Source organism: Pteropus medius, unplaced genomic scaffold (assembly GCF_902729225.1).
Source record: "Pteropus medius unplaced genomic scaffold, Ma_sr-lr_union100, whole genome shotgun sequence".
In the NCBI taxonomy this organism is placed as follows: domain Eukaryota; kingdom Metazoa; phylum Chordata; class Mammalia; order Chiroptera; family Pteropodidae; genus Pteropus; species Pteropus medius.
The window spans coordinates 20844404-20871856 of record NW_024351730.1 but is presented as its reverse complement, the minus strand read 5'-3'; the positions used below and the strand labels follow the sequence as shown (position 1 = coordinate 20871856).

Below are 27453 nucleotides of genomic sequence, written 5' to 3'. Positions count from 1 at the left end.
CTTGAGTGGTAACTAGATGGTAGGCACTGCTCTTGCACCAAAAGGGACTTAAAAGAATGAATTAACAGGTTAGAAAAGATATGTATAAATATAATAAGTATAATATAACAAAGAAACATAATCACGAAGACAAAAAAGTTAAATAGAAAGAGCATATCTAGTCTGAAGAAATCAGTTTCATGGAGAAGGAAGCATTTGATGTGGGCCTTGAAGATGGGTAAGATTTTTTTTTAAATATTAGCAGAAGCTGATAGTAGAGAGATGGGAAAAGAAGAAAAGTAACCAAGAGAAGAACAGAATAAGCAAATTTTCAGAGTATAAGTAATGGAGCAAGGCATTTCCAATATTCTAGTTTGGAGAGACCCAAGTAAACAGAAAAGGCAGGATAGAGGAAAACACAGGAAGGGCCATAAAGCTCAAGCTAAGGAATCTGGACTTAGTATATTACTCATTGGTAAACCACTGAAGGAGATGCTAAGTACAGAAATTTTATGGTCAGAAACTTCCTTCTTATCTAAGAATTGTAAAATAAGGTAAAAATGAGAACTGAACATGAACCATGTCTTACTTTGGGCCAGCTGACATCACTGGACAACTTTCCTCTGTACAGAAATCTGTGATTGTTCCATAAAGCATGTTGATCTGATTGAAGAAATCCACAGCTACAAAGCAAACATCAGTTGTAAGTAAAATATTAAAATTTAATTATATTCAAGCAGAGTCTAGATTTATCAGTATTCTTTCCAAACATATACAGATATCCTAGTTTTTTGTTATTGACTTCTAGCTAAATTCCTCTATGATCAAAGAATGTATATTATATGATTTCAATGCTTTCAATTTTTGAATATGCAAGTCTATAATCTGAGGCACTTAGGTCATGTGTCCCTCAGGTCAAGTCTTTTAATCATGTTGCTCAAATTTTTCTAATTCCTTGTTGATTCTTTTTCTCTACATTTGCTATCCATTACTGAGAGAGGAGTATTTAAATCTCCCATTATGACTGTGGATTTGTCTATTTTAGTTTAGTCAACTGATTTTACTATATTTTTGAGATGTTACTAAAGACACAAATTCAGACACCATATATTCTTTGTGAACTGAACCATTTATCATTTTCAAATCTTCCTTTTTATTATTTATTTATTTATTTATTTATTTTTGCCTTTAAGTCTACTTTATCTGACATTAACATAACTATATCACCTTTTAGATTAGTTTAACTTTTTAGTTTCAACCTGTACCTGTATACTTAAAGTATATTTCTTGGAAACAGAATTTAGATTTGTTTTCTTTAGAACCATCTTGACACTATCATCTTTTTTACTGAAGCATTTGTCCTTTACATTTAATACAACTTACAAATATTTGGATTTCAATTTACTGTTTTACTATTTGCTATCTGTTTATCCTACCTATTATAATTCTTTTTCTTTTCTTTCCTATGTTCTTTAGCATTATTTTTTACTATTCTATTTCTCACCTCTATTAGCTAGATAGTTATACATTCATTTACTATTATTTAGTCTTTCCCTAGAGCAGAGGTAAGCAAATTATGACCACAGGCCAAATCTGGCACATCACCTGTTCTTGTAGTTTTATCAGAACACAATCATGTCCATTTGAGTACATATTGTCTATGATGGCTTTTGAACTACAGGAGCAGAGATGAATAGTTACTACAGAGTCTATATGGGCAGCAAAGCCTAAAACATTTAATAACTGGCTCTTTACAAAAAAAAAAAAAAAGGTTTGCCAACCTTTGGCCTAGAGTACAGTATAATCACCCTTGATTTAACAAAAATTAATATTTTTACCACTTCCTGGACATTGCATGACCCTTATATATGCCAGAAACTATGCCAACCTCTAAGGATAAGAAAAAAAAACTGACTTAATCCCATGTCCTATTGAGTTTATAGGCTAATAGGGAAAATATCACTTGGGTTTTTCATAAAGGGAATTACAAGTTATGGAAGCAAACAGCCAATGAGAACTTGGTACAAATGAATTCAAGGAAACCAAAAAGAGTGTTCCAATAACCACTGCCATCTATCTAGCCAGACTCTAATACCCTATTGACTATACTCTCCTGGGCAAAAATATATCTTTTTAAGTTTCTCAGGCAGAAAAGGATCATTTATCCATATATTGAAGGACAAATCCTACATACAGTGACTTTGAGCTCAGCCCCTGTTCCCTCTTTATTTCTGCAGTCTTATAATCTCTTACTATCCATTACCCATGAGTAGCACTTTACTAATTCAGACTTTCTAGAGCAGCAAAAAAAATGACTTTAAGTCCAAGTTAACTGCTGATGAAAGCAGAGCAGTAATAAGCATTACACTAATTTTAATCCTACAAGTTTTCCTCTACCCTCTTACCTCTCAAAGAGCCAAGACTTACTAAGTAATGACTCTGAAACTTAATAATTAAGTTGTCCTCCACAAGAACAAAGGACAACATACGGCTTTGAAATAAGACAAGTTTGAATCCCAACTCCTATACTTACCAGTTGTTACTTAACCACCTTGAACCTTAAGATCCTACTTTTAAAATGGGGTTTATTATAGAGTGCTAAAAATTATGTGTCTATCATAAAATGGGCTGTTAGTAAATGTCAGTTTCCTTCCATAAACCAAGATAATGGCTTCAGGATTCTGTGCCACATAAATTTATAAGCCAACCATCTAGCTTTTTTCAAAATCCTGAACCTTCTTTCTATCTTCTTTAAGCTATCACTCTTTCTAGCAGCAGAATGTTTATAGCCAGGCTCTGGTTTCTGCCTATGAAACTGGTTGTTGGGTTTGTCAAGATTTCCCATTTTCTACCATTTATCTTCATCTGGCAAATGAAATGAAGCCAAAGAGCCATTAAGATGCCAATCTTATCAACAAATTCCCTTCACTCTTTTTACATACCCAAAATGTTTACTTAATCACTGTCAGTGAGCAGAAATATCTGTCTAGTCTCAAATCCCATTCACCTCATCAAGTGTCATTTGGGAAGAATACTATAAATAAGAAAAATTTTGGAATCCAATATTTCAGTCAATTGCTGTATCTTGAAGGCAGAATTACCTGTTATAATTGAATGTTCTAATGCCCTAATTCAAAGTAATGTTTGTCCAGCTATTATTGCAAAGTGCCTATGAAATTTTAGAAGTTCCTAAAGTTCTAAGCATTTCAGCAGTACGGACACTCATTTCTGGCAATTGAGACAGAGAGAACACAGACAGAAAACGATGATCTGCTTTTATACTTACAAGTCAGAATCTCATGTACAGAACTTCAGTGTTGCCTTCTTTAGATTTTTTACATTAGTAAATAAGTTCTCAAATGGTACAAAAAAGACACAAACAAGTACAAAAAAAGGATGTACACATATACTGGAAATTTATTCTGAACATTGTCTTTTAAGTGTCACAGAACCATCTTATAAGTAAGATGGGTCTCACCAATAAAAAAAAAATCACTATTTCTTTAGTAATTAAATTCTCTTGGTCCAGGTGCATAGCCACATTACAATAAATACTGCTTTTATCCAAATGCTGTCACAGTAAGGTTTTAAGACATCTCAGTAAAATCCTTTAGGTTCCTAAAAGTTATTAGTGGGTGGCAGTTCAATTTATAAATCCCATGATATATTTCAAATTACAATAAGATACCATCAAATATTGCAAGAAAAATACTACTTTGCCTTCCGTTAATCAAAGTCTAGACATATAGTATATGCCTTCAATTAAATTTCATTTTATTTTTACTAGATTCATATAAAATTCTCCCAATTATAAAGTTCTATTAGTTTCTTCACTAAGGCTGAAAAACTTTGAATATTAAAAGTATCACTTTATTCCCCAACTTTCTCTGGCTTAATTCCCAAGAATATATTTACTTTTTACTTATATGTTTTTCTTCCAAGGTGTTAAGAATATCTTATAAACATATTTTATTATTTTCATAAGCTCACTATTGAATTCTTTAAAAAAAAAGCATCATTTTTATAGAAATAACTGAGTATGCTATTGAAAGAGGCAATTTAGCATAGCAGTTAAAGTGCAGTCTCTGAAATTCTATAGCTCTATATTGTAACCCAGGCTCTGCCATTTAATAGCTGTATAACTTAGGTAAATCACTAATCTTTCTATCTCAGCTTCCTATATTTGTTAAACTGGCATAATAATAGTACCATCATCATAAAGTTGTAAAGCTGAAATAAAATAATCCATGTAGAAAGGATAGCAGAGTGCCAGACACATACAGTTCCATAAATATTACTTGCTGTTAATATTTTTTCCATTGAAGGCAGTATATCTATGTTTTGCATTTCATTATAACAGGAGACAAGAATTTCATAAAATTTCATATTCAGAAATAAAATAACATAAAAGCTAAAGTGGATTGAGGTATCACTACAGTATGATATTAAATTACTAACTCGATTCTAAAATCTAAAATACATAGCACCCCAAAACTCACTCACAGTGAGGCTGCAAACCTAATTTGGAGTCTACTGAGAAACAGAAAGGCTACTTACTGTTCACTGCAACCCACTCGTTTAGATCTTCTCCCTCAGGAAGCATGACAGCCATCCGGAGGTTGCCACTGCCAAGTGTGGCTTCTGCATGCTTTAAGAGCTCATATTGGTGAGAACCTTCTGGAATGTTCTTCTTTGGTTTAAATGTTTTAGAGGAGCGACTACCACTGAATAGACAGAAAAAAAAAGGCACTTCAATATATAAGGCACGACTATGAACAGAAACTACTACAGTCTATTACTAGATAAAATAATGTAGCAGTGACTTTAAATGTCTACAAATAAACAGCCCTAAATTGTATTGGCTGCATTAAATCTCAGCAATATAACTGCTGTAACTACTGTGTTTGATACCCAAAACTCCTACAGACCTCCATATTTCCTACTGCAACTTCCCAGAATAAAAAGAATTTTTAATTGTAACTATCCAGCTCTTCACAATAAATTAACAATTCAAGATTATATAGGTTGTAATCTTGAAAAACGAAAAACTACTCCTATGACAATCTTTAGTTATTTTACTCCTTTTCGCCCTATTCTAAGTCCCTCATCCTAATACACTTTATTTCCTTTGTATAAAAAGTATAAAGGTACAATTTTATATCAATAAAACACAAAATCCTAGAGCAAGAAAGGCTACATGTTCTTCTACCCAATTAGGAAGCATCAGCAATCTTAATCCAGAATTCCAGATACGCAGATAAGTAGCTAGACATTAATATGGTTGGTCTGTTCAAATTTCATATATATTTTTTAAGTAGACCAAATGAAACTAGTCTTAGAAATGATTTTAAGAGTTTTTAAGAGACGGATTCTTCTCTTGATGCTAGCAAGATCTTATCAAATTGTATTATATCCCATTCACCCCTTCTCAATACTTCCTTTCTTCTGTTCATATGAAAAGGAAAAGGAAAAAATGAATTAGAGTTTAATGTTACTAAACACATACCACTGAAATATGCAGACATTTAAACATATGAATACGAAAGTGGAATTCCAAAGAAGACAGATAATCAACAGTTATACTTTCCAAGCTCTCTATAACTTTCACCTATTCTCCCAAACTTACTCCCAGGATCTCTCCCTTGTTCACCAAGATAAAGTGGTAGTTCTCAACCATGGCTGCATATTATATTCACCTGGGGAGCTTTCAGAATATACTGAGGATTTATGATAAACTAAGAATCTTACAGTCAACCCAAATACCCAATTCAAATAACAGGTATTTTTTACTCTAAGGTAATAGCATTCTCATTTAAATTTAAATCTCTATTCAGGTGTTATACTTAAGAGTAAATTAATGCTCCTCAACTCTAACATTGCTCCTTTCCCTCACAGATATCTCTACTCAACAGCCAAGGTATCTCCTTAAAAACACTAATTAGATAATGTTGTTCTGTTTAACACCACTCAGTGGTTTTCCAGTGTACTCAGAGTAAATCCAAAAGTCAAATACTAGATACAGTCAGTTTCTGGACCCACACTAGAGTGTTGAAACTCTTCTTCACTTTAATCAGATAATGCATTAAACACCAAATTCTCTCCCAGCATCTCTAAAATATAAAAACACAGAAAAGATCATTGTAACTACTGAGCATGAGGTTTATTTTATTTTCTACTTCTCATCCTTAGTTTATCAAAATTTAATGAGAAACAAACTTCACCAACATTTTTTACAAAAAGCCATTTTACTAATTTATGTGTCATTAATTACCAAAAAAAAAATAGCTCTCCTATGACTAATATGGTGCATGTCTTCAGGCAGGGTGTAAATTAAGTACACTCCCTCAGACAGATGCAGCAACTGATGATGTGACAAGTTGTTCTGAAAAAGGCTAAGGGAGTACATGGGTACTACAGGGACATCCGCTGTGCCTGCAACTCGGGAGGGTCAGAGCCTCACCCACCCCCAAAACCATTCACTTATTGAACCACTCTGCTCTGAAGTTTTAGGCTTCCAATTGTTTTCTAGATAGATGCTTCACTCAGAGTTGGTCTTCCACAAAGCTAAGTAAATCTACCTCGTTAAGACCTTATACTTGTGTAGAAAGAAAAAAAAAAATCTGAGTTCAATTTTGTGAAGTCCAGCTTTGACACTTATTAGCTATGTTATCTCAGGCAAGTTACCCAACCTTCTTGAGCCTATTTTTTCTTTAACAGTGAAAGCCTAATAAAAATAACAAAACATCACCACTATCTGTATCATTGAACAGCTGCAAAATGAGAACATCATATTTGTGAAAAAAAGCTTTTAAAACTGTAAAATGTGCAAATGTTAGTATTTTCATTACCTTTCCTTTTCCTGAACCAGAATGACTCAGAGTAATAAAACAAATGGTAGTGCAATGTCCAAAGCTTTCTTTCAATGTCCATTCCCATCCTTTCATCTCCTAAGACTGGATGCAGAAAAATAAAACCTTACTTTGGAAACAAATGCTATTACATATTAAGTACAAAACAGAATTTTTAAAAAAATGTTTGTTTTGTTTTGTGGTGCTATACCCATATCAAGGTTCAAGTGATCTCAATAATTGTAAGGCTTGACTCCAAATCAAGAAAACAACGTTCTGGTTCTATTCTTCATTTTGCTATTTTCTTCTTATGTTACATGGGAAACCACAAATTCTCATCTGGGCCTCACTTTCTTTATTTTGTTTTTCGAAAGTCTGGAAAATAACTTTTACAAAAGGGTATAATTTAGAGATGAGATAATGTTTATATAAAATAGCTTTAGTTCCCTGCGGAATGTCAAATCTTTTCTGTTTCTCATTTCCATGTACATTCATACTTCCAAAATGCTTTCAAGTTCTCCATCTAATTTTCCTTCTCTAGCCCTTCTACTTTATTTAGGCAGAATAACCTAACCATTTCAATACTCTATATGTTTTAATATTGTTTTTTAAAATCATATTCAGCTTTTTCTTCAATTGCTACCTGAAACTCCTACCACTCTCCACCCTACCCTGGAAGGGTGTTCAATACTGCTCCTTATTCCTAGATCGAAAGACCAACTTACAGAATCCTCCAGTACCAAAGCCGGTACACCAAAGTCACCATCAATGAGTAAAAACTTTTATAGCATCAATATATGGCCAAATGCACATAATTCACATGGCATTTTAAGATATCTGATTGCAAATATTCAAAAACATTTTCAATAACAGAAAGTATGTTGCCCTCCCATCCATCTCAGGAGAACTGTGTATCAGAAGAATCTCAGAAATATCTTGTGTATCCTTCCAGAGAGTCTAAGTCTATACAAGCATAAAAATGCTTATGCCTATTTGTTTTTACACAATTGTTGCATACTATGTATAATAAATAATGTTTTTCAGTTAATATATCCAGGAGATCGTTATATAATAAGGTAAAAGTACATCTACTGTATTCTATTTACAAACTGAACAGTATTTCCTTATATAGATATATATCTAAATCAGTCACATATTGTATGATTCCATTTATATGAAATGTCCAGAAAAGGCATATCCATAGAGACAGGAATGTAGAATAGTGATTGCCAGGGCCTGGAGGAGAAATGAAGAGTGACTACTAATGATAAGAGATTTCTTCTGCGGGTGATAAAAATGTTCTGGAATTAGATAGTCATGATGGTTACACAACTTTGTAACTACACTAAAATCTGCTGAATCGTACACTTTAATGAATGAATTTTATGGTATGTAAATAATAGCTCAATTTTTAAAAAAATTTAAGGATAAAACTTTACTATTAAAATAATAGCTTCACAATAATGCTCCTTACCACCTCAATAAGTCAGTTTGTTTCATCCATTTATTCACCCCTGCATTCATTCATCTAACTAGCAGATTCTGACCACCTACTATGTTCTAAGTAGCACTGTTCTAAGTCCTGGTCAGTTCACAGCACTGAAAAAGAGAGATAAGATCCCTACTCTCATGGTGGAGAGAGGAGGCAAAAGAGAAAATAAACCAATAAAAACTATTGAGTGCTAAGTGCTATGATGAAAATAACAGAATGATGTGACAAATAATGTGATGTGACAAAGCATTAAGATTAGGTAGAGAAATCCTACCCAAGGCTAGAAAGCCAAGAAGTAGCAAGCTATATGAAGATCTAGAGAAGAACATTCCAGATTTATAGGATAATCTAGTATTAAAGCGAGTTTTGTAGGAGTAGGGGTAAAAAGATAACTGTGAATAGGGTATAAGAAGAAATCAGAAAGGCTGGTAAAACCACACTAGCTAAGATTTAAGAGGCCAAAGTATGGAACTGAGATTATCATAGTATAAATGAAAAGCCATTGAAAATCTTTTTAAAAACCAAAAGTAGTAACATGATTTAATATTTTTTAAAAAGATAAGTCTAGTTGCCATGCAGAGAATAGACTGGGTGGATGGCAAACGAGAAGCAGAGAAGCCAGTCAGGAAACTACTACAGAGAAAAGAGAATGATAGCTTGGAGTAGTGAAGACAGAATCCAATATTTTTTTGTAGGTAGTATCAGCAGGGCTCGCTACTGAATTTCATGATTTGTGGAGAGTGGTGAAGAAGACAGAATCGGGGACAACTCCTAGGTTTTTAGTCTCAAGTAGGTAGAAAACGGGCCCTTTACTGAGATAGGTTTGGGGAGTTTGGTTTTGAATATATTAAATTGAGATACCTAACAGATATCCAAATGGATATCTTAGGTAGGCAGTTGTATACACAAGTCTCAGGCTCAGAGGAAAGATCAGGCTGAAAGTAACTAATTTAGCATCCTCACTGGTTAGCACTGTGCCAAAGGGTGTACTAGTATATTATTAAAGTGAGTATTTCATAAGCTATGAGAAGTCCTATAGTAAAGAAAATTGTTTATGGCTTAGCTCAGGGTTTCCAAAACATCTTTAGTTGTGGAAACTTTTCCTCCACATTTTAACATCCTGCTCTTTAACACATATCAGAGAATACTGCTCTAACACATTAAATTGCTAAATGGGTTGCCTTTCAATTTATAGTATGTTCATAACACCTCAACTTTATAAAGTGTGACTCAGTGACTTCAAACAAGAACAGGGAGGGTCAACATATAGATTTAGTCAATTCACTACTTCTTTAATGCCTCATAACATTTTATAATCTAATCCTTAGGAAATACTTAGGAAGTACTTCACACATAAAGGCCAATTAGTTTCTACATCTGTGAAGTTATCTGAGGCATTACCTCGGCTATACATGAAGACACTAAAGTTTAATCACTCACCTCAAATCACCCTCGGAGCTTTTGAGTCATATGTAGGCTGCAGTTCCCTTTGTCTAGCACTAAATTCATTATTCCAGTCAGTAACTAGGTACTGAAGCCACAGGAGATTTTAGGAAGTGCCTAGAGTTGAACGTCTAGGTGATTTCTATGCGATAGCAGTAATTCCATTTCAGAATCCTATACAATGTGTGGACTATTAAAAAAAGAAAACCAAAACTTGCACATGCTGAGCTCAGAATGAGCATGAGCTTAACAATTAAATTGGCAATAATTTCAAATATACTGGTATTTCAACCAAGAAATATCTAGGGAGTTTAAATCTTATTTCTTTCATAACAAAAAATTTTCCTAACCTTCCATGAAAAACTCCATCCTCTCATGTCTCATTGTAGTTTAAAGCACCTGTTAACATTTTACTTATGTGTTTGTTCTCTTTTAGATATCACTTTAAAATAAGAGGCTGTATCCTTTTCATTTCTGTAATTCCACTGCCTAATATGATGGCTGGCATACAGTAAAGGGTACAGGATTTGTTGTAAAGACCCAGTTTCAGATTCCGTCTTTGTAACTTACTAGCTATGAAATCCTGGACAAATTATATAACTTCTCTAAGCTTACAACTGAAAAATTAGAGATATCACCAATTTTGCAGGACAATTATGACAATTAAACGAATACATTTAAAGCACTTTAGTTCTGAGGTAGCTGTCACACAACAAACTTGCAATATATGAAACAATAGCTTAAAAATGTTCAATGAATGAATGACTATATATATGTGCACTTTTACATGCATACATATGAGTACAAATAAAATACCAGTCCTCACTTTACTCCCGTCTTAGTCCATTTAGGCTGCTATAACAAAAATATCACACACTGGGTGGCTTATAAACAACAGAAATTTATTTCTCACAGGTTGGGGAGCTAGAAGTCCAAGATCAGGGTATCAGCATTATTGGGTCTCCTTCCAGGCTGCCGACTGCCCACTTCTCACTACATCCTCATATGATGGAAGGGGCTATGAAACTCTGTGGGATTTTTTTTAATAAGGACACTAACTCCAATCATGAGGGCAGAGCCCTTATCACCCAACCACTTCCCAAAGGCCCCACCTCCTAATACCATTACATTGGGCATTAGGATTTCAACATAGATTTGGGAGAAAACATTAAGACCACAGCAATCCTCCTGCCACAATTCTACTAATCCATAAAAGGGTCAGCTTAAAACATTACTTTCTCATGCTTATTTGTTTACATTTTCTCTCTCTCTCACTAAATTGTAAGTTACTCAAGAATATGGATCGTGTTTTGGTCATCCTAGTACCTAACACAGAACCTGGAACATGACAGATACCTAATAAGTGTTTACTATCTTAAGTAACAATATTGAAAGAGAAGAAAATTCTTGTTCTAATTGCAAGGAACAGTTATTCTCAATATTAAAGGAAGGAATTAATCCATCATCTTTATTTGGTGCAACAAATCTAAAAGATTTTAACTGCAGCATGAGAAGTAACAGATGAACTGGAAATATTTCCTAGCCCTGACACCAAAATTTCATTTTCAATCTTAGGTCCTGTCCTACTTAAACCTTAACTAAAAAGCAGGTCAAAGAAGACATCTCAGCAATTCTAAGCAAGCCTACTCCTCCCATTATGGAAAAGGAGAGAAAGAAAAGAGGTAGCTTTTATATTTTTAATAACTAAATAGGTTGCAGTTTCCTCCCACAATTTAAAGTAATTTAACCATACTTTAAAAACTAACATGCACTTCTTTGTTTTAATAGGATTCCTTTCTTTTTCTTTCTTTTTTTTTTGAAAGTAAAAGAGCAGAATTTTCCTTGGCATTTAATTCAAAACCACAGCCCATTATAAAGGGTACAATAAAAGATCACGTCTGAAGCCTTGGCAATAATGGAACAATCTTTACATCAGATACAGATCTCAACACTAGGGCAAAGATTCACCTATGATTCCTATAGTCCATTATTTGTCTGTAAACATGAAGCAGCAACACAATAGGCATGTAATGCAATCAGTGACATAGCGGTTTTGTAGTCTAAATGCTTTGAAATTAAATTCTTATAATAAAGCAAGCCTGACTAACACAGAGTTAAAATCAGATGCAGACTACTCCTCTTTACCTCATACACCTTTAACTAACTTCCTTTTTTCACTGAATGTCTAGTCACCCCTAGAGAATTAATTTAGGAATCATTTTCCTCAGGAAACTTATCTGATATCCTAAGCTGGGTTAAGAACACCTTCTCTGTATTCACATAGGACACTATCATGTGTCTCTATTCTAAATGCACCTTAAGTCTCTCACAGGCAAGACTGTTTCTAAGTCATCATTGCATCTCCTGAACCAAGCAGAAGACCTAGGTCTGAACAAATCTTCAATAAATGTTTGTTGTGCTAAACTGATAAAGGACTCCAGGTCAAAAATGGTGAGGTAAAGCAAATATGTCAACATTTGATAAATTTATATTCTCAGCTTATACTGAGGCCCAGTTACAGTAGATATAAGTAGCACAGCACATACTACACATGCAGAGTAGTACACATATTATGTTTAAACTAATAGTTCTGTAGGACAACTGAACAAATGGTATTGTCCAACCACAAAATTACTGCACAAGGCTGTAGAACTGGATTTATCATGACCCTAACATTTTAAACTTTAGGGGTCCTCAATGGCAAGGTCCCTTCCAAGGCACTAGAAGGAGTCTTAACAATGTATTCTCATGGTCATATACTTTCACAAAAACTGCAAAAGTAAGCTACCTGCAACTGGTTAGGACTGCTGTCTCTGACTTCCCCTCTTTAGACTTCCTCCTCGGTTAATGTGGTATTCTGGGTATTTGGCTAAATGGAAGTTGAGTAGGGAAGATTTTAGTTTAGGTTTCCTAGGTATATGTAATTCACAATCACTTCCATGTATTATTAGATTATTGCTAGTCTAGAGACAGGGATGACTTACAAGAAAATTCTTACCACTTAAGCACTGCCTGATCTGGTATCATTTACACTAATGTTCAGGACCAGAGTCATCTAGATACAAGCTCCACAGGATATTGGTACAGATGTTAAGAACATTGTACTTCAGATATGAAAGAGACTTAGTAGAGATTTCCCGTAATTTGACAATCTTAAAATATTACATGACATTACCAATAAAATAAGTTGTAAATCTGAAATTTTTCTAAGCTATCAATAATAATAAACATATTTTGATCAGCCATTTAAGAGGAAAAAGTGAAAATCTTTCTATTCTCCCTATAGAAAAGAGTAACTCTATTTTGCAAATGTTGACATAAGTTGCCAAAAAGTATGCAGCCAAAAAATGTAAGTAAAAATGTATTAAGGGACGTCAGGCAGTTAACTAATAAAAATGTTATTCTTCTATATTGTGTAATGATCGCTGACTTTGTCTGCTTTATCAAATTTGTAAATTGTGATTTTTTTCTCATTCTAAATATTTACTTTGCTACCTAATTTTGTACTCATAATTTATTTTTTTACTCATTTTCTCAAAGAGGGCCTCCCAAAACTGAATTAGTCTCTACCCACTTGAAGGCTCATTAAAGATACTGCCGAATGGAAAATCAGAAGTTATAGCCTGACATAACTTATTTTCTGAATTATCCACACATAAAGCTATTTAGATACCACTTCAGAGAAAGTGCTCTTGACCATACCCTAAAGATTTAACCATGCCTTCTTCTAGGTACTGCTGTACTCTGTACAGACTTCTATTTACTGTATTTACCTAGGAGAATTGTGTTGTCTGTCTCTCTCCTACCATGTGCAATTTAGGAACAGGTACTATCTATCTTATTCATGTGGGTGTTTTTTCAGAAGCTACTTTGTAATACAATAATTGATTGATAATTTTTGATATTTTTAAAAGTTGCTACTCTTTGAACTACTATCTTTAGGGTAAAGTTTATTAAAGGTCTTTCACTCTCTTCTATCAGATGTTGATTCATTGCTGTGGATAATGAATTAACTATAAGAACTGACATTACCTAATTTCTTTAATGAACTAGAAGTTGATGTACTGTCATCCCAGTGCTTTGCTCACCAAATAGATCAGTATAGTTAAAAAAAAGCTGTATTGTTCAATGGGTAAAAATTAGCAGCAAGTACAAACAATGGGCAACAGTAGACTATTTGTTCCTCTTCAAAAAGCCAAGCTAATCATTTAGCTAATGGAATCTCTAGAATTATGTGAAGTAAGTAGAAGTATGTTCTTATATCAAAGACTCACAAAGACCTTTGGTTTTACCTTAAAAAGTTACAGTGCCTTCTGGGGTGATGAAAATGTTCTGGGTCTTGAAAGGAATGTGGCTTATACAAGTTATACATTTGTCAAAACTAACTGAGCTATATACTTAAGATCTGAGCATTTCATTGTTTGTAAATCATACATCAATAAAACGAAATTGAAAATATAGCAATGAATGTGAATCTACTAAGATTTATCTCTGAGTTACAAAATATGGAAACAACTCTCACGATGTTCTTAAACATTTATACGATAATTTCTTCTTACTGACCTTTTTGCCTCTAGCTCTTAATCTATTCTGAACCTTTGATAATCTGAAAGATAGTATGACCCTTTTCTCTAGAGACATATAAGTAATAATATATTGCATACAGAATTCAAGGAGGTGCTAAAACCTGTTCATAAACCCAGATAAAGAACACCTGCCCTAATCTGGCTCCTTTCTCAGGCTATCATGAAAACATTCCTTTTCTAAAATCTTCTATGAGCGCCACCTTTATTTTCTAATCCTAACAGATACACTCTTTTGTATAAAACCGCAGAGACATTCAATATGGATAAGTACCGGTCTTTTATTTAATGAAAAAATCCATAGTTTACAGTCTGTGGTTTATTCCTTTCTATTAAATAGCGACTGTAACATAAAGCTGTGATCATATTTGTAGAATAATTTATATTAAAGTTTAAAACCATGGCATTTAAAAGAAATTCAATTAATTAAATTAATATTCTGAAGAAAATAAAGAAGCCCACGATGACACCTATAAAAACTGATAAAATGTCCTGGGAAATGGGGAAAGCCTTTATTTCTTTTATTTACTGGAACTGGAGGACGATATTAGAAATCTGAATATAAAAGTTAATTATTTTCTCCTATAAATCTAATTTCAAATGCAGCTAATTGGTTTATTTTTAACAAAATAAACAGAGATCCTTCTTGATTTGAAGATAAATCTTAACCAATGAATAATTAAGGTTAAAGATAGTAAAGATTGAAATGAGATTTTTCTAGAGCATACCTCAGAAGCATAACCTGAATAATCTGGAATACCAGTGACGACTGATAAATAAATAAATAAACAAACAAATAAATAAGTAGTTTATTTCAGCTCCAATACAGATTAATCTGTTTTCTTATAAAAATGAGTTAAAATTGTACTGTTAGAAAACTTTTAGACTACCTACTTATACATTGCAGTAACAAAGACAACTCAAAAAAAAAGTAGTTAAACGTGGTGACATAAATTCCTTTCACTCAGAGACACTACACAATTGTGGATGCTCAACAGAACATGGCAATAAAATGAATTAGTACTTGTAATAAGACTATTTTGAAGAGTGATGGTTGAAGATGGTGAGCTGAAAATACACATTAGCTTCCACTTCCTACTCAAAGTGATAATGAAGTGAATTTTTAAAAAAACATAATCCCACAAGGACAAAGAGAATGAAAGAGGAGACAACAACAAAATTTTGGAAATGAGAAAGTAGATAATTAGTGGATTTAACACACCTAGGGAAACCTATCCTAAAGCAACCCAATTTACACCATAGATCCCACAAAAGGTTCAGGAATTAGTAGAAGTAGGATACTCTGGAAGTGGGAGTGAAGATGGAACAAGACTCAGTCTAAGGAGGAGTTACACACCCAAACCCACTCTGCAATCTGCACAGTGGGTTTCTGTATTGCCCCCATCCTGAGGAAAAACTAGAAGGTGAAGGTTTATTCTATGAAGAGAGCAAAACAGACAGGATGTCTGGATTGGGAGATACAGGCACAAGTGCAGACAGATGTGCCATACTTAACACTGGCAGATTAGATGAGTTTGAAAAATAGCCTTTTCTCCCCAGAAGGATCCCAAAAACCTTGAAGCCAAGAGAATAATCTCCAAGCAAAGACCAGAAGAGCTTTTTCTGGCAAATATGACCATACCACATTTAAAAATCTAGAAAGGTATTTATTCTAGTTCTTCAAGGAAACAACCTAATCATATCACCCCTTAGCAAAACCCACAGTTGACATGCCCTCCACACATATGCTCACAGAGATTACAATTAGCTTTTTAGCTGCCCTACTTGTAAACAGAAGCAGAAAGCAAAAGGTTAACCAAGTACTTGAGGGAAGCCCCTAACATGGAAAGAAATACCATGATAGGAAAAAAAAAAAAGCAGCTTGGAAGATAAATTATGCAGAAGAATAAAAATGCTACCCCACACACACACACAAGAAATTATTAATGTCCTCAGTGACAGGTAAAAAATATTGCTTCAGGAAATAAGAACAGGACACTATATAAAAAAAGAAAAACTAAGCAGGACTCTTGAAATTTTTTTAAATGGTAGCAGAAATGAAAAACATAATAGAAAGACTAGAAAATAAAACCTAAGTAAGCTCTCAGAATGCAAAACAAAAAAAAAGTCTCTTATGAGAAAGGACAAAAAGAAAATCAAGGACCAGTCAATGTCCAGTCTATATAAGGTCCAATATCCAAGTAATAGGAATTCCAGAAACATGACAGAAAATCAAGAAAATATTTTATTAAGAAAATACATTATCAAAGAAATAAATCAAGAAATTTTCCAAGATTTAAAAATGCCCTTTTAAACTGAGAGACCTCCAACTCAGTGGATGAAAACAGACCCATACCAAAAGACACCATTATGAAAATCCACAACAATACAAAGAGAATACCCTATAAAGTCCAAAGGGTGAAAAAAACAAATTTCATTCAAAGAATTAGGAATCAAAAAGGCACTTGAACTTCTCAACAACTGGAGCTTAAACTACATATAAATTAAAAATTCTGTGGGAAATTATTTACAACCTAGAACTCTATATCCTGACATAATAGCAATCAAGTATGAAGACAGAATATATTTATAGATACATATGGTCTCAAAATATTTACATTCCACATAGTGTTCTAGAGATTGTTTAGAGAACCTGCCCCACCAAAACAAGGGAGTAAACCAAGAAAGAGGACATGAGATCCAAGAAACAGAAAATCCAACCCAATAGCCATGCAAAGGGAATCTCCAGAATGAAGGTGAAGGGAAATTCCAAAAATAACAGCTAAGCAGCCAGACAAAATAACATCAACCAATATAGACTGGAGTAGGTCAGAAAGCTCTAAGAAACAACTATTAAAGAAGATTACGTGAAAGAATCTGAATTGTATATGAAGGTTAACTGAAGGAGTGTTTGCAGATAAAAGAATAATGAGTATATAGAAAATAAAATATTTCCAGAGACAGCATAAAGTTGTTCAGGAAAGAAAAAAAAACTATAGTGTACACTTGGCTCAACTATCAACAGTGCTATATAGTATTAACTATATTGAGAAGCTGGCCTGATGTGTGTGTGGGTGTGTGTGTGTGTGTAGTATGGGGGAAGGGGAGTATGAAGTATGTATATATGTAGTATGGGGAGAGAGGAGTGATAGCCTCTTCTTCCATAATAAGAATAGTTAATGGTGAGAAATGAAAAAATTAATAAGTAATGATATAAACAAGTTAGCGATAATTAAAAATCAAAACAATCAAGTAAAAAGAGTTCAAGTGGCTGCATCCAGAAACAAGAAAAGAGGGTTTTTTTTTTTAATGATAAGCCTTATAGAACTATTCGATTCTTAATCATGTACATGAATAAAACTGACAAAAACAAAAACCAAATTTAAAAAAGTCTGAAAGCCTAATCAGAAAACAATTTAAATGCTTATCAAAACACGGCAATAAAATGGATTATTTATAGAAATATTAATCAACTACTTTATCTTTAAAATCTGAGCATACTGTGCAATATATTTATGACCCAGCATATTTACACTATACCATAGATAAGCCAAAATCACCAATATATATAGAAGTAGCTCATCCTAATGGATGGTGGTTGCTATTGTTATCATCCTTAGCTCTATTATGAAAATGGTTTCAAAAACTGTCATCTTAGAAACTTAGCCACAGTCAATCAATTTAATATACCAATGGCCCCTGAGGAAACCAAAAGGCATCAATTATATACAAATCAAGATGAAATGTAAAAGCTGCATGCAGCACAGTATAGTGGGAAAATACTGACTGCTGACTGGAGTCCTATAGCCCTGGAATCACACCAGGCCTCCACTACTTAGAGACCTTGACTTACTTAGCCTCTCTACTGCTGTATTTGCCTCATCTACAAAATGGAGAAAGCATTATGCCGCAGAATTGTTTCGAGGATTAGAAACCAGAAAGAAATACTAATGCAATGCCTGGCACAAAGATCAATGAAATCCATCTACTGCTATGATGTAGCTGGGGCATTATCTACTTCATTGGGATAGGAGAAACCTTGATTTTTGCAGTTGGAGATCCTGGGCTGGAATCCTTGATTTGCCTTGTAGGAGCTTTGTAACTTTAAACAAGCTACTTAATCATTCTGATTGCAGAAAAAAAAAAAAAAAAAGAAATCATATCACCTGCTCCATGTAGGATCATTCTGAAAACTAAATGATGTATATAGAAATAGAGAGCACCATCTGGTGCATACATACTCAGTGCACAGTAATTGATACCAGTTAAATATATCTGTACCATCTCTTTATCCTTTGAAGCAAAGGCCCATCCACAGACATAAGCTAAGTTTTATCTACACATTGTACATTCTTAATAATCAACTGTAAAAAGAGTGGACAATCATGTACTGTCCAAAAATACAACTAAAATAATAAAACATTTGGAATTCTTGGTATAATCAAAATTAGTCTCATTAGAATTTTATATAACTGACCAAGTGTAGCCTTGAAAAATGACAAGATCCAAGAGTCTCAACTGGTTCATCTAAAAATAAAATGAGTTAGGACTGGAATCTTTTCCAACTCTGAAAATTACTAAATATAAATTATTTATCCAGAGATTTGATCTCATTCTTACCAATTCCACAGTCACTATAAATCTTCTCAAACATTAGAAAGACTCCATGTTGTTAAATATAAAACTGTTCTTTCATAAATAAGAAAAAGAGGCATGAAAGTGCAATGATTTTTGCCTTACATAAGTTTTGCACTACCACCATCCAAATTCTAAGTCCTACCTCTTTGAGCCTGACTTACAGGGGCTGACACAGGTTCTAGACATACTCTCTTAGGGGACAACTGCAGATCACAGGAACAACTGACTTCTTCTATAGAGGAATTGAGACAACATATTTCTTTGATTCAAGTTTGTTTCATTCTCTCTTTCTGTTTGGAAGCAAGGGTTTCCATCTTTCAGTTCGTCAATGGTTGAATCTAAGCATGAGCTTATGATACCTAAGCACAGGACAATCGTGATTCCTCTAAATGAAAGCTAACAAGAATGGCTGTAGGAAAGGTACAAATTTATTATTATTATTATTATTATTTTTAAAAAGCCTCTTTAATCCTAATACAATCAACTGCAAAAGTATCATTTCACATTTCCTAGGATTCAGCAATGCTCTCCAGCCTGGAATGGGCTTTAACTGTGGCCATGTACAACTAAGAAAGAATAACACAAATGAGTGAAAAACATCAAAGAAGAGGGAAAAAAATGCATAAAACTAAATGAAAAATCCTCCCCTCTTCTCCCCGGTTCCCAGGTTTGACTGCATCTTTGTATTATTTTTCTTTATGAACTAAGTGAAATATAAGTATCAGAAGTGCCATTAAAAAAAAAAAGACCAAATTAAGGCTAGCAGAGTTTCTCACAGGTACAAATATGGAAAATATTTAAAATGAGTGTTCTGAGTTGTCTATCCACTCCCCCTCACCCCGGCTATAAATTCCCACTTGCCATGCTGTATTTGGAGTTGAAACCAGTCTTTCTCCTCCACACTGTAAAATCCCATAGCAGTGGTCCCTATACCTATCTCATTGCTCCTGAATAAATAGTCTGCCTTACCATCTTTAACATGTATCAGTGTTATTTTTTTCTTTAACAGCCCTTTTCTTAGCCTCTGTTTCCTTTGTCTATCGCAGGGAAAGGAACTTATTCCATTAGGTAAATATGAGAATTGAATGAGAGAATGTGTATGGAAATTTTCGTGAACCAGAGTCCTGTACACTGCCATTATCCTTGTTCATGAAACTCTAAAGACCAGTGTATAAAGTCTAAGTAATGTTTTACTACTAGTAATGTTAACATTACTAGTTAGTTAACATTACTACTAGTAATGTTAACATTACTACTAGTAATGTTTTCCTAGTAAGTTATTAATACTTAAAAACTAAGTACTGTAACTATAAAACAAATTGACAGAAAGTTTTTAAGTTATATTCTACCATTCCTTTTCATGACCATTAATTTTCAAATATCATTAACAAAGAGCTCTATTTAAAATTTTAACATGAAAGACATTATTTTCCCTTTTTAAAATAAAAGAGAAAATAGATTGATGGCAATGGAAGCAAGTATCCTAACTATGCCAGAGGATGAAAATTCTTTGGAAAAATTTTTACTATAACTTGTTTATTTGGTATTAATGTAGAAAGCCCAAGAAGCTGTCATGATTATTATTCTTAGTGCACAATGGCAGTAGGGATGCAGGGAGATGGACACTGGCATTCGCGCTACTGGAACACAATTTACATTGACAGGTAAGAAACATATGTGCCTGGCACATGCCAATCATTAAAAAAAAGAGTAAGGCAACAAGTTCTCTACAAAATTGTGAGATAAAGATCCAATAAATAGGTGATCTAAACTTTTCTGTGCACAGTAGCCACTCATTTATATTTCCCCAGAAATTTTTGGAAGGGGAAATCTCTCATACCTCCACCTACCACAGTGAAAATACTTGAAAATGTCAGATATGTTTTAAAAAAATTTATTTTTTGTTACTGAATATGTAATATATACTAGGCACTATGCTACATGGTGGAGATTTTAAAATAGTTTTGAGGATGCTGCATCTTCAAAGAGGTCACACACTCTGATGAGGAAGTAAGGCCTGAAAATTGACCAGTGATAAGGGCTATAATAAGGACTACAGAGATCAATGAAATAGTGTTTAACCAATTGGGAAGGGGACACAGGGTAGGAAAGAAGAGTTGGCTCCTGATCTAAAGAAATGGGAATAGGAAAGAGAAGGGCAGTCCAGCCAGAATAACAGGAACAGCATTTGCAAAGGCAGACAGATGTGGGAGAAATACATGTTGAAAGAAAATGCAAATACAATGGCTGAGCTCTGTAGGGGAGGACATGGTAGGAAGGTGTAGATGAGGCTGGAGTGGTAAGCAAATACCATATCATGGAAGTTCTCTATCCCTTGAGGTTTTGCGAAAACACTTCTGATCCATTCTAATCTCTACCTGAAAAGCCCAAGTGAACTGCAAGAAGAAAGTGGGTTTAAGGATTCCAGCCACTTGCTTTCCCTATCAAAAAATGCAATGCTGGAGTGAAGCAATAGTGGCAGCAATGTCAAAATCAAGCAGGGCAGACCCCCAAATCCATCCAGAACACCCTTGCCTAAAAATATAGAAGCACACATCTGCAAAATTCCTGCCGTTTTGAATACATGAACATAGTAGACATATCTTATAAATATTATAAGCACGAAATGCATCTATTTCACATTTACACCCTAAAGGAAGTCTGTATACAATGCAACATCAATAATCTTTAACTTTCACTAGCCAGTGGACTTAAAACTGAGTTAAAAGCAATTAAGGTGTATCTATCTATGTAACATGCTGGTATCCAATTTTCAGATTCTGAGGACAGAGCCCACCTTCTATTTATTTCTAAACCTCTATGTTTCTCCTCCTACCGCCAGCACTTTATTTTATACACAGGAGATGAGCAATAAATATTTATTATATTATTAATACCATGCATTTGTGAGACAGCAATTTGGAATGTGGAAAGACTTTATACACTGGTCTTTAGAGTTTCATGAACAAGGATAATGACAGTGTACAGGACTCTGGTTCACGAAAATTTCCATACACATTCTCTCATTCAATTCTCATATTTACCTAATGGAATAAGTTCCTTTCCCTGCGATAGACAAAGGAAACAGAGGCTAAGAAAAGGGCTGTTAAAGAAAAAAATAACACTGATACATGTTAAAGATGGTAAGGCAGACTATTTATTCAGGAGCAATGAGATAGGTATAGGGACCACTGCTATGGGATTTTACAGTGTGGAGGAGAAAGACTGGTTTCAACTCCAAATACAGCATGGCAAGTGGGAATTTATAGCCGGGGTGAGGGGGAGTGGATAGACAATTACTAAGAGGAAACACTGGGGGGAAGTGGGGTTCTGGCTAAACTGACCTAACAAGAGTCTTGCTGAAAACAGGCAAGGATAATAAGACATCAGTAACCTGGGGGATGGTAGAAGAAGCTGATCAGATATTCGGCTATCAGATATTGGGAGTGGGGGAGGAGGGTTCTGGTTATACTGACTTAGCAGGTTTCTTGCTAAAACTAGACTTTACAAAAATGTGCAGAGATGGGTCTGGGGAAGGTTCAAGTGCCTGACTAAAGTTTGGTCAATCAAAAAATCTTTGTCAGGGCTTTACAGAAGACTTTAAAGATAGAGGTGATGTTATATTGAATTCTAAGGATTTTTCTTCTTTACCTGATTTGGAATCATTTAACTCAATATATAGGCATCCATCTATTTACTATTAACTACAGTTTCTCAAACTTGAAAGTACTATTCACCTAGGGATCTTATTAAAATGTATTCTAATTCAAAGTTGGGGCCTGAAATCTTGCATTTCTAACATGCTCCTTGGTGATGCTGAAGCTCCACACTTTACCGGTCTTAAAGCAGACTTCTAAAGCGTTATAGTTATGTACAAATATTGATCTCTTCAGTCCTAGGGCTGGCCTTCTATCACCAGAGGGCCAAGAGCAGCCTTTCTTCCCAATGGTGCTATGTAAAATGACAGTGGCATTTTTTTCTAAACGTTGAATGACATAAACAAAAAGCATAGCTCTAGAACCCATAGTTATCACTAGACAATACAGTCCCAACACCTTACAAATACGTTCCCACTTGAGCAAAAGCTAAAAATCAATACAGTTCAATTGAAGTACATTTTGGTTCCCAAACATCGAGCCACTTAGAATTATACTTTTTGGTATAGTTTGGCTTTAATTAAACTTGAAAAAAAATATTCTGATTCTTGATAACTTGCTATTTCCTAAATTAAAAACTGACACAGTTGACAAAGGATTGATTAAAGGGTTGAAGACTCTGACTGATAAAACCCCTTTAGAAGTCCTTAACAAGAGGCTGGAGACACAAGTTTCAGTCCTCAAAACAATGCTTGTGCTCCGGTTAAGAGACTTCAGTTTTGACAAATCAGTTTGTTGTTCACTGACTCAAAAGTGAAATTTCTAAGAGTTAAAAATAAGAGAGCCAGTATTTGGCAGAGTGTGAAGAAGGGTTAGGGAGAATAGAATCAGGCATATGCGAGTAAAAATATACCCATAGGGAGTTTTTAAACAAAGAGCTATTTCAGTAGTTAAATCTAAGGCTAGCAAACAAATGGATTCTCTAAAGAGCACAAAGGTCAGGCTGGAGCTCATCTGTCTGGAACATGATCTGAACACCAAGATACCAGAAAAGTTGCCATTAAAGACTTTTACCCCTACTACTTCTACTTAATTCTTCTGTGTTTACACTGAATACTAAGAAAATATTTAAGTTATACCATTATCTATTTCTACAAAGAAACATGTAAAACATATTTCTTCTAATACCCAATACTACAACTGCTGTACTATCTCAACAAATTTCAATTTGAGAACAACAAAGGGACTTAGGCAGAAAATAGCAATAAAAGAAAATTCAACTTTTCATTACAAATAATAATAACAATAAGGCCACTTAACTATGAGGTTAGACTATCACCCAAATAATATTACCTTACCTTCGAACTTCTTTTTTTGCTTCAAACGCCTCAGAAAAATCAAAGTAGCTTTGATACATATAATAAACCCACAGAAATTACCTATGATTTAAGTAATCAGAAATAATGAATGTTTATAAAAAATAATAACAGCTACTAGCAATCATCACACTGTTGAGATACTGATAATGAACTAGATGTCACTGCTGCACATAATTACAATTTATTGAGGTAGGCCTTTTACATTCAGTATCTCTAATTCTCCCAACATCTCTGAAGTATTGATCCTAAACAGAGGACTCATGGGAAAAAATTAGATTACTGTCACACTCACACCATACACAGTGGAATCACAAGCTGTTTTATCCTTAATATAGCTGAAGCAGGGGCCTACACATGCTCAGGAGAACAGTAATGGTTGCTGTTCTTGAGCCACAAGGAAGGTAGCCAGACAGGGTTAGGAGAATGGCAATATACAGAGAACTGAGCAAATAAGTGTACTGAGGATAATAGAAGCCAGGTCTCTCACTGACAAAGAAGGAAGTAAAAAATATGTAAAGGGAGAAGGTTAGAATGACCCCTGTGTTATTGGCTCAGAATTGCAGTTACTGGTGTAAACTCAATCAATATATATGGACAGATATATGTGGGTATGTATTTTCTAGCATTGTCAATGAGAGACAGAAATACATCTGTAATAATGAGCACACCTATCACCTAGATTCTGGTTTCCAAATACTATTCACCACTGAATAGAACCAAGGCACTTAGAAAAGCATCCAGTTCCAGGGCTGGGGCAGAGAAGTATTAAGACAAACCTAGAACATCTGGCTGTATCTGTAAGCAGGAGAGAGCTCAAAGAAAGAAAGGAACAAGTCAAAGGGACAAAAAAGCCAGACTGAACAGGGTTCCCACTAGCCAAAACTGTGACAATGAGCACCAAAATAAATAATAATAGTATAGATTATAATCTCATTAAATAAAATAGGAATCCATGTGACTACACTGATATAAAAAAATAAATAAATGGGAAGAGTAAGTTCTTCCATACAGCAAAAATGTCAAATAATAAATGTAAAAGCAATGATTGATTTAGAATATTGGCAACCATCATAGTAATAATTTAGACAAGAAATATTAATGAATACTAAAACTAGTGGATGAAAATGAAATGAGAAATGAGATGGTTATATAACCTCAAAATATCTCCCCACAAATTAATTACAAAGAGAAAAAAAGAACTTTATACTGGAGAATCTTGATACTTTAATCAAAGGATCACTTCCAATAGTGACATGCATAGATTATATTCACCTAATAAGATGCTGTAAGAAAAACACGCATCACTTCTGTGATATTTCTGCCTCAAATGCATAATCAGGTCTAACCACAAGGAGACATCAGACAAACTCAAAATGAGGGATAGTCTACAAAATGACTGGCTTTGTAATGCTCAAAAATGTAAAGGTCCTACAAGTCGAGGAAAATTTGAGAAAGTAATTCAGTTTGAAAAAGGCTGCAAACACAAAACTGTTTATATGTAACACATAATTCATGATCGGGTCTTTTTGCTGAGGATGACATTATTAGAGCAACTGATAAAACTAAATGGTGTCTCTGGATAAGGAATATGTATGAGTTCTTTGTGCTATTCTTTGTAACTTTCTAAAAATTTGAAAATGTTTGGAAAAAGTTTGAAAATCACTTCTGTAAATGAACAGGTTTCATACCTACACTTATAATCAAATATGCTGTAAAAGATGGCCTTAGTTAATTGATAGAAAAAATAAAAATGAAATTTGTATACCTAAAACTAATATATCAATTACATCTCAATAAAAAATGAAATTGTGGGAAGAAAAGGAAATTTAAAAACAAATTCTCTATAGAATTTAATTTAACATTCCTAACAGGTACCATTTTTTCATATTTTTCAAGGAGTAACACATAGCTATTCTGCCTCAATACTCCTAATTAAATATACAATTGAAGAGAAGTACTACGTATGCTTTCATGTATCAGAAACTACAAAAATACAAAAACTCTGCAACATCAAGGAAAAAGAAGTCAACAATGATAAAAGTAATCACATAGTAATTACTTTGTACTCAGCAAAGTAAAACAAAAGCAATCCTATATCACATGGAAAAATTAACTAAAGCCAGCTAGGTATCTGCAATTACCAAAGCTATAATTCTGGAAAGATGACAATACTTACTTTCACTCTCTCCCTCCTCCTGCCCCCCCTCCCAAATAATAACATATTAAACCAGGTTGTCAGATAACTGTTAAGATTATATTTAATCAACTGCCATTCAAAATGATGTTGCAGAAGCATATCTAGTGACATGAAAAATTTACAAATGAAAAACTTGGTCTATGTAAAGTAGAGATCCATTTATATATTTTTAAAGATATACAAACAAAAACATGACAGAAAAGGTTAGGAATTTATACTGCAAAACACAAACAACAGTCACCTCTAAAGGTGTGATTATGAGTGATTTTTATTTTCTTCCTTTTCTTACCAGTATTTCATGATTTCTCCAACATGTGTATTACTTTTGCAATAATAATGGAAATAAAAAGTAATTTAAAGTATTACTTAAATTTAAAGGTTTCTATTTTCTCTTCCACCATTATATTCTTGGTGACCCTCATAAAACAGTTCCAGCAGTATGAGATATTAATACCTAATAACGTAAGAATTCTCTTAAAAAAACAAGACCTATCTGAATACCACCTTTTTATTAATTTTATCAATTATACAAAAGGCAGTATGAAGCATGATCTCTGGATCTAGACTGCCAGGATTCAAATCCCAGATACACCAATGACTGGCTACATAGTTTTGGGCAAATTATTTAACCCCTTTGCCAGTTTCTTCATCTGTAAAATGCGGTTTCCTGCTAGTTACTGAACTGAGTTAATGATTTAAAGCACTTAATGCCTGACAAATAGTACTCAGACAGCTATTTTATTATTATCCTCTTCTTTTACAGGTGAAGATGCTGAAGCATTAAAAACAGTTAAATCATTTGCCAGAAAACAAAGATGCGGGGAAGGGGAACGGGAGAGAAAGAGGAGGGAGTGAAGAGAGAGCAGAGAAAGACACATATAAACACAGAGAAAACCTTGGGTCTCCTTTCTTAAATTGCTATTCTTTTGAAAAGATAAATGGAAGTTATCTAGCATAATGCTCAATAAATTCTTCCTTTCTTCCTTCCTTTCTCAGCCTATCTCATTGTTTCTTCCTATACAGAAATAGACGTGGCTTATATTTATTCACATCTCTAAAGCACCTTTCCTACAGACTTCCATTTTACAGTTAACTATATTTGTCTTAACTCTGTTCCAACCAAGTAGCCTTAACTCTGTTCCAACCAATTAGCCTTACCCTAATTATTACCCAGACCAATAATTAGGCCAGTAATTAGAAGTTGGTGATTTTGCCACAAAAAAGATAAGTAAGATATGGTACTAGATCACATCTAGCTTCAAAATTTTAGTCTCTTAGACAAACTTGAAAATGGAGAA

At 33.9% G+C, this 27453-nt stretch overlaps 1 protein-coding gene across 2 annotated transcripts in view; it reads right to left on the bottom strand.

Annotated features, from left to right (window-relative positions):
* The window catches only part of MOB1B (MOB kinase activator 1B), a 48846-nt gene that overhangs the window by 18363 nt on the left and 3030 nt on the right, over positions 1–27453 (bottom strand). The window contains exons 2-5 of one of the 2 annotated variants that reach the window (XM_039845389.1): positions 6828–6932; positions 6019–6089; positions 4537–4703; positions 569–662 (exon numbers count right to left, since the gene is read on the bottom strand). In XM_039845389.1, the coding sequence (XP_039701323.1) occupies positions 569–662; positions 4537–4703; positions 6019–6089; positions 6828–6923 (428 nt within the window). In that variant the 5' untranslated portion in view covers positions 6924–6932. The remainder of the gene's footprint in view (positions 1–568; positions 663–4536; positions 4704–6018; positions 6090–6827; positions 6933–27453) is intronic. The other variant, XM_039845390.1, reaches the window with a different exon arrangement.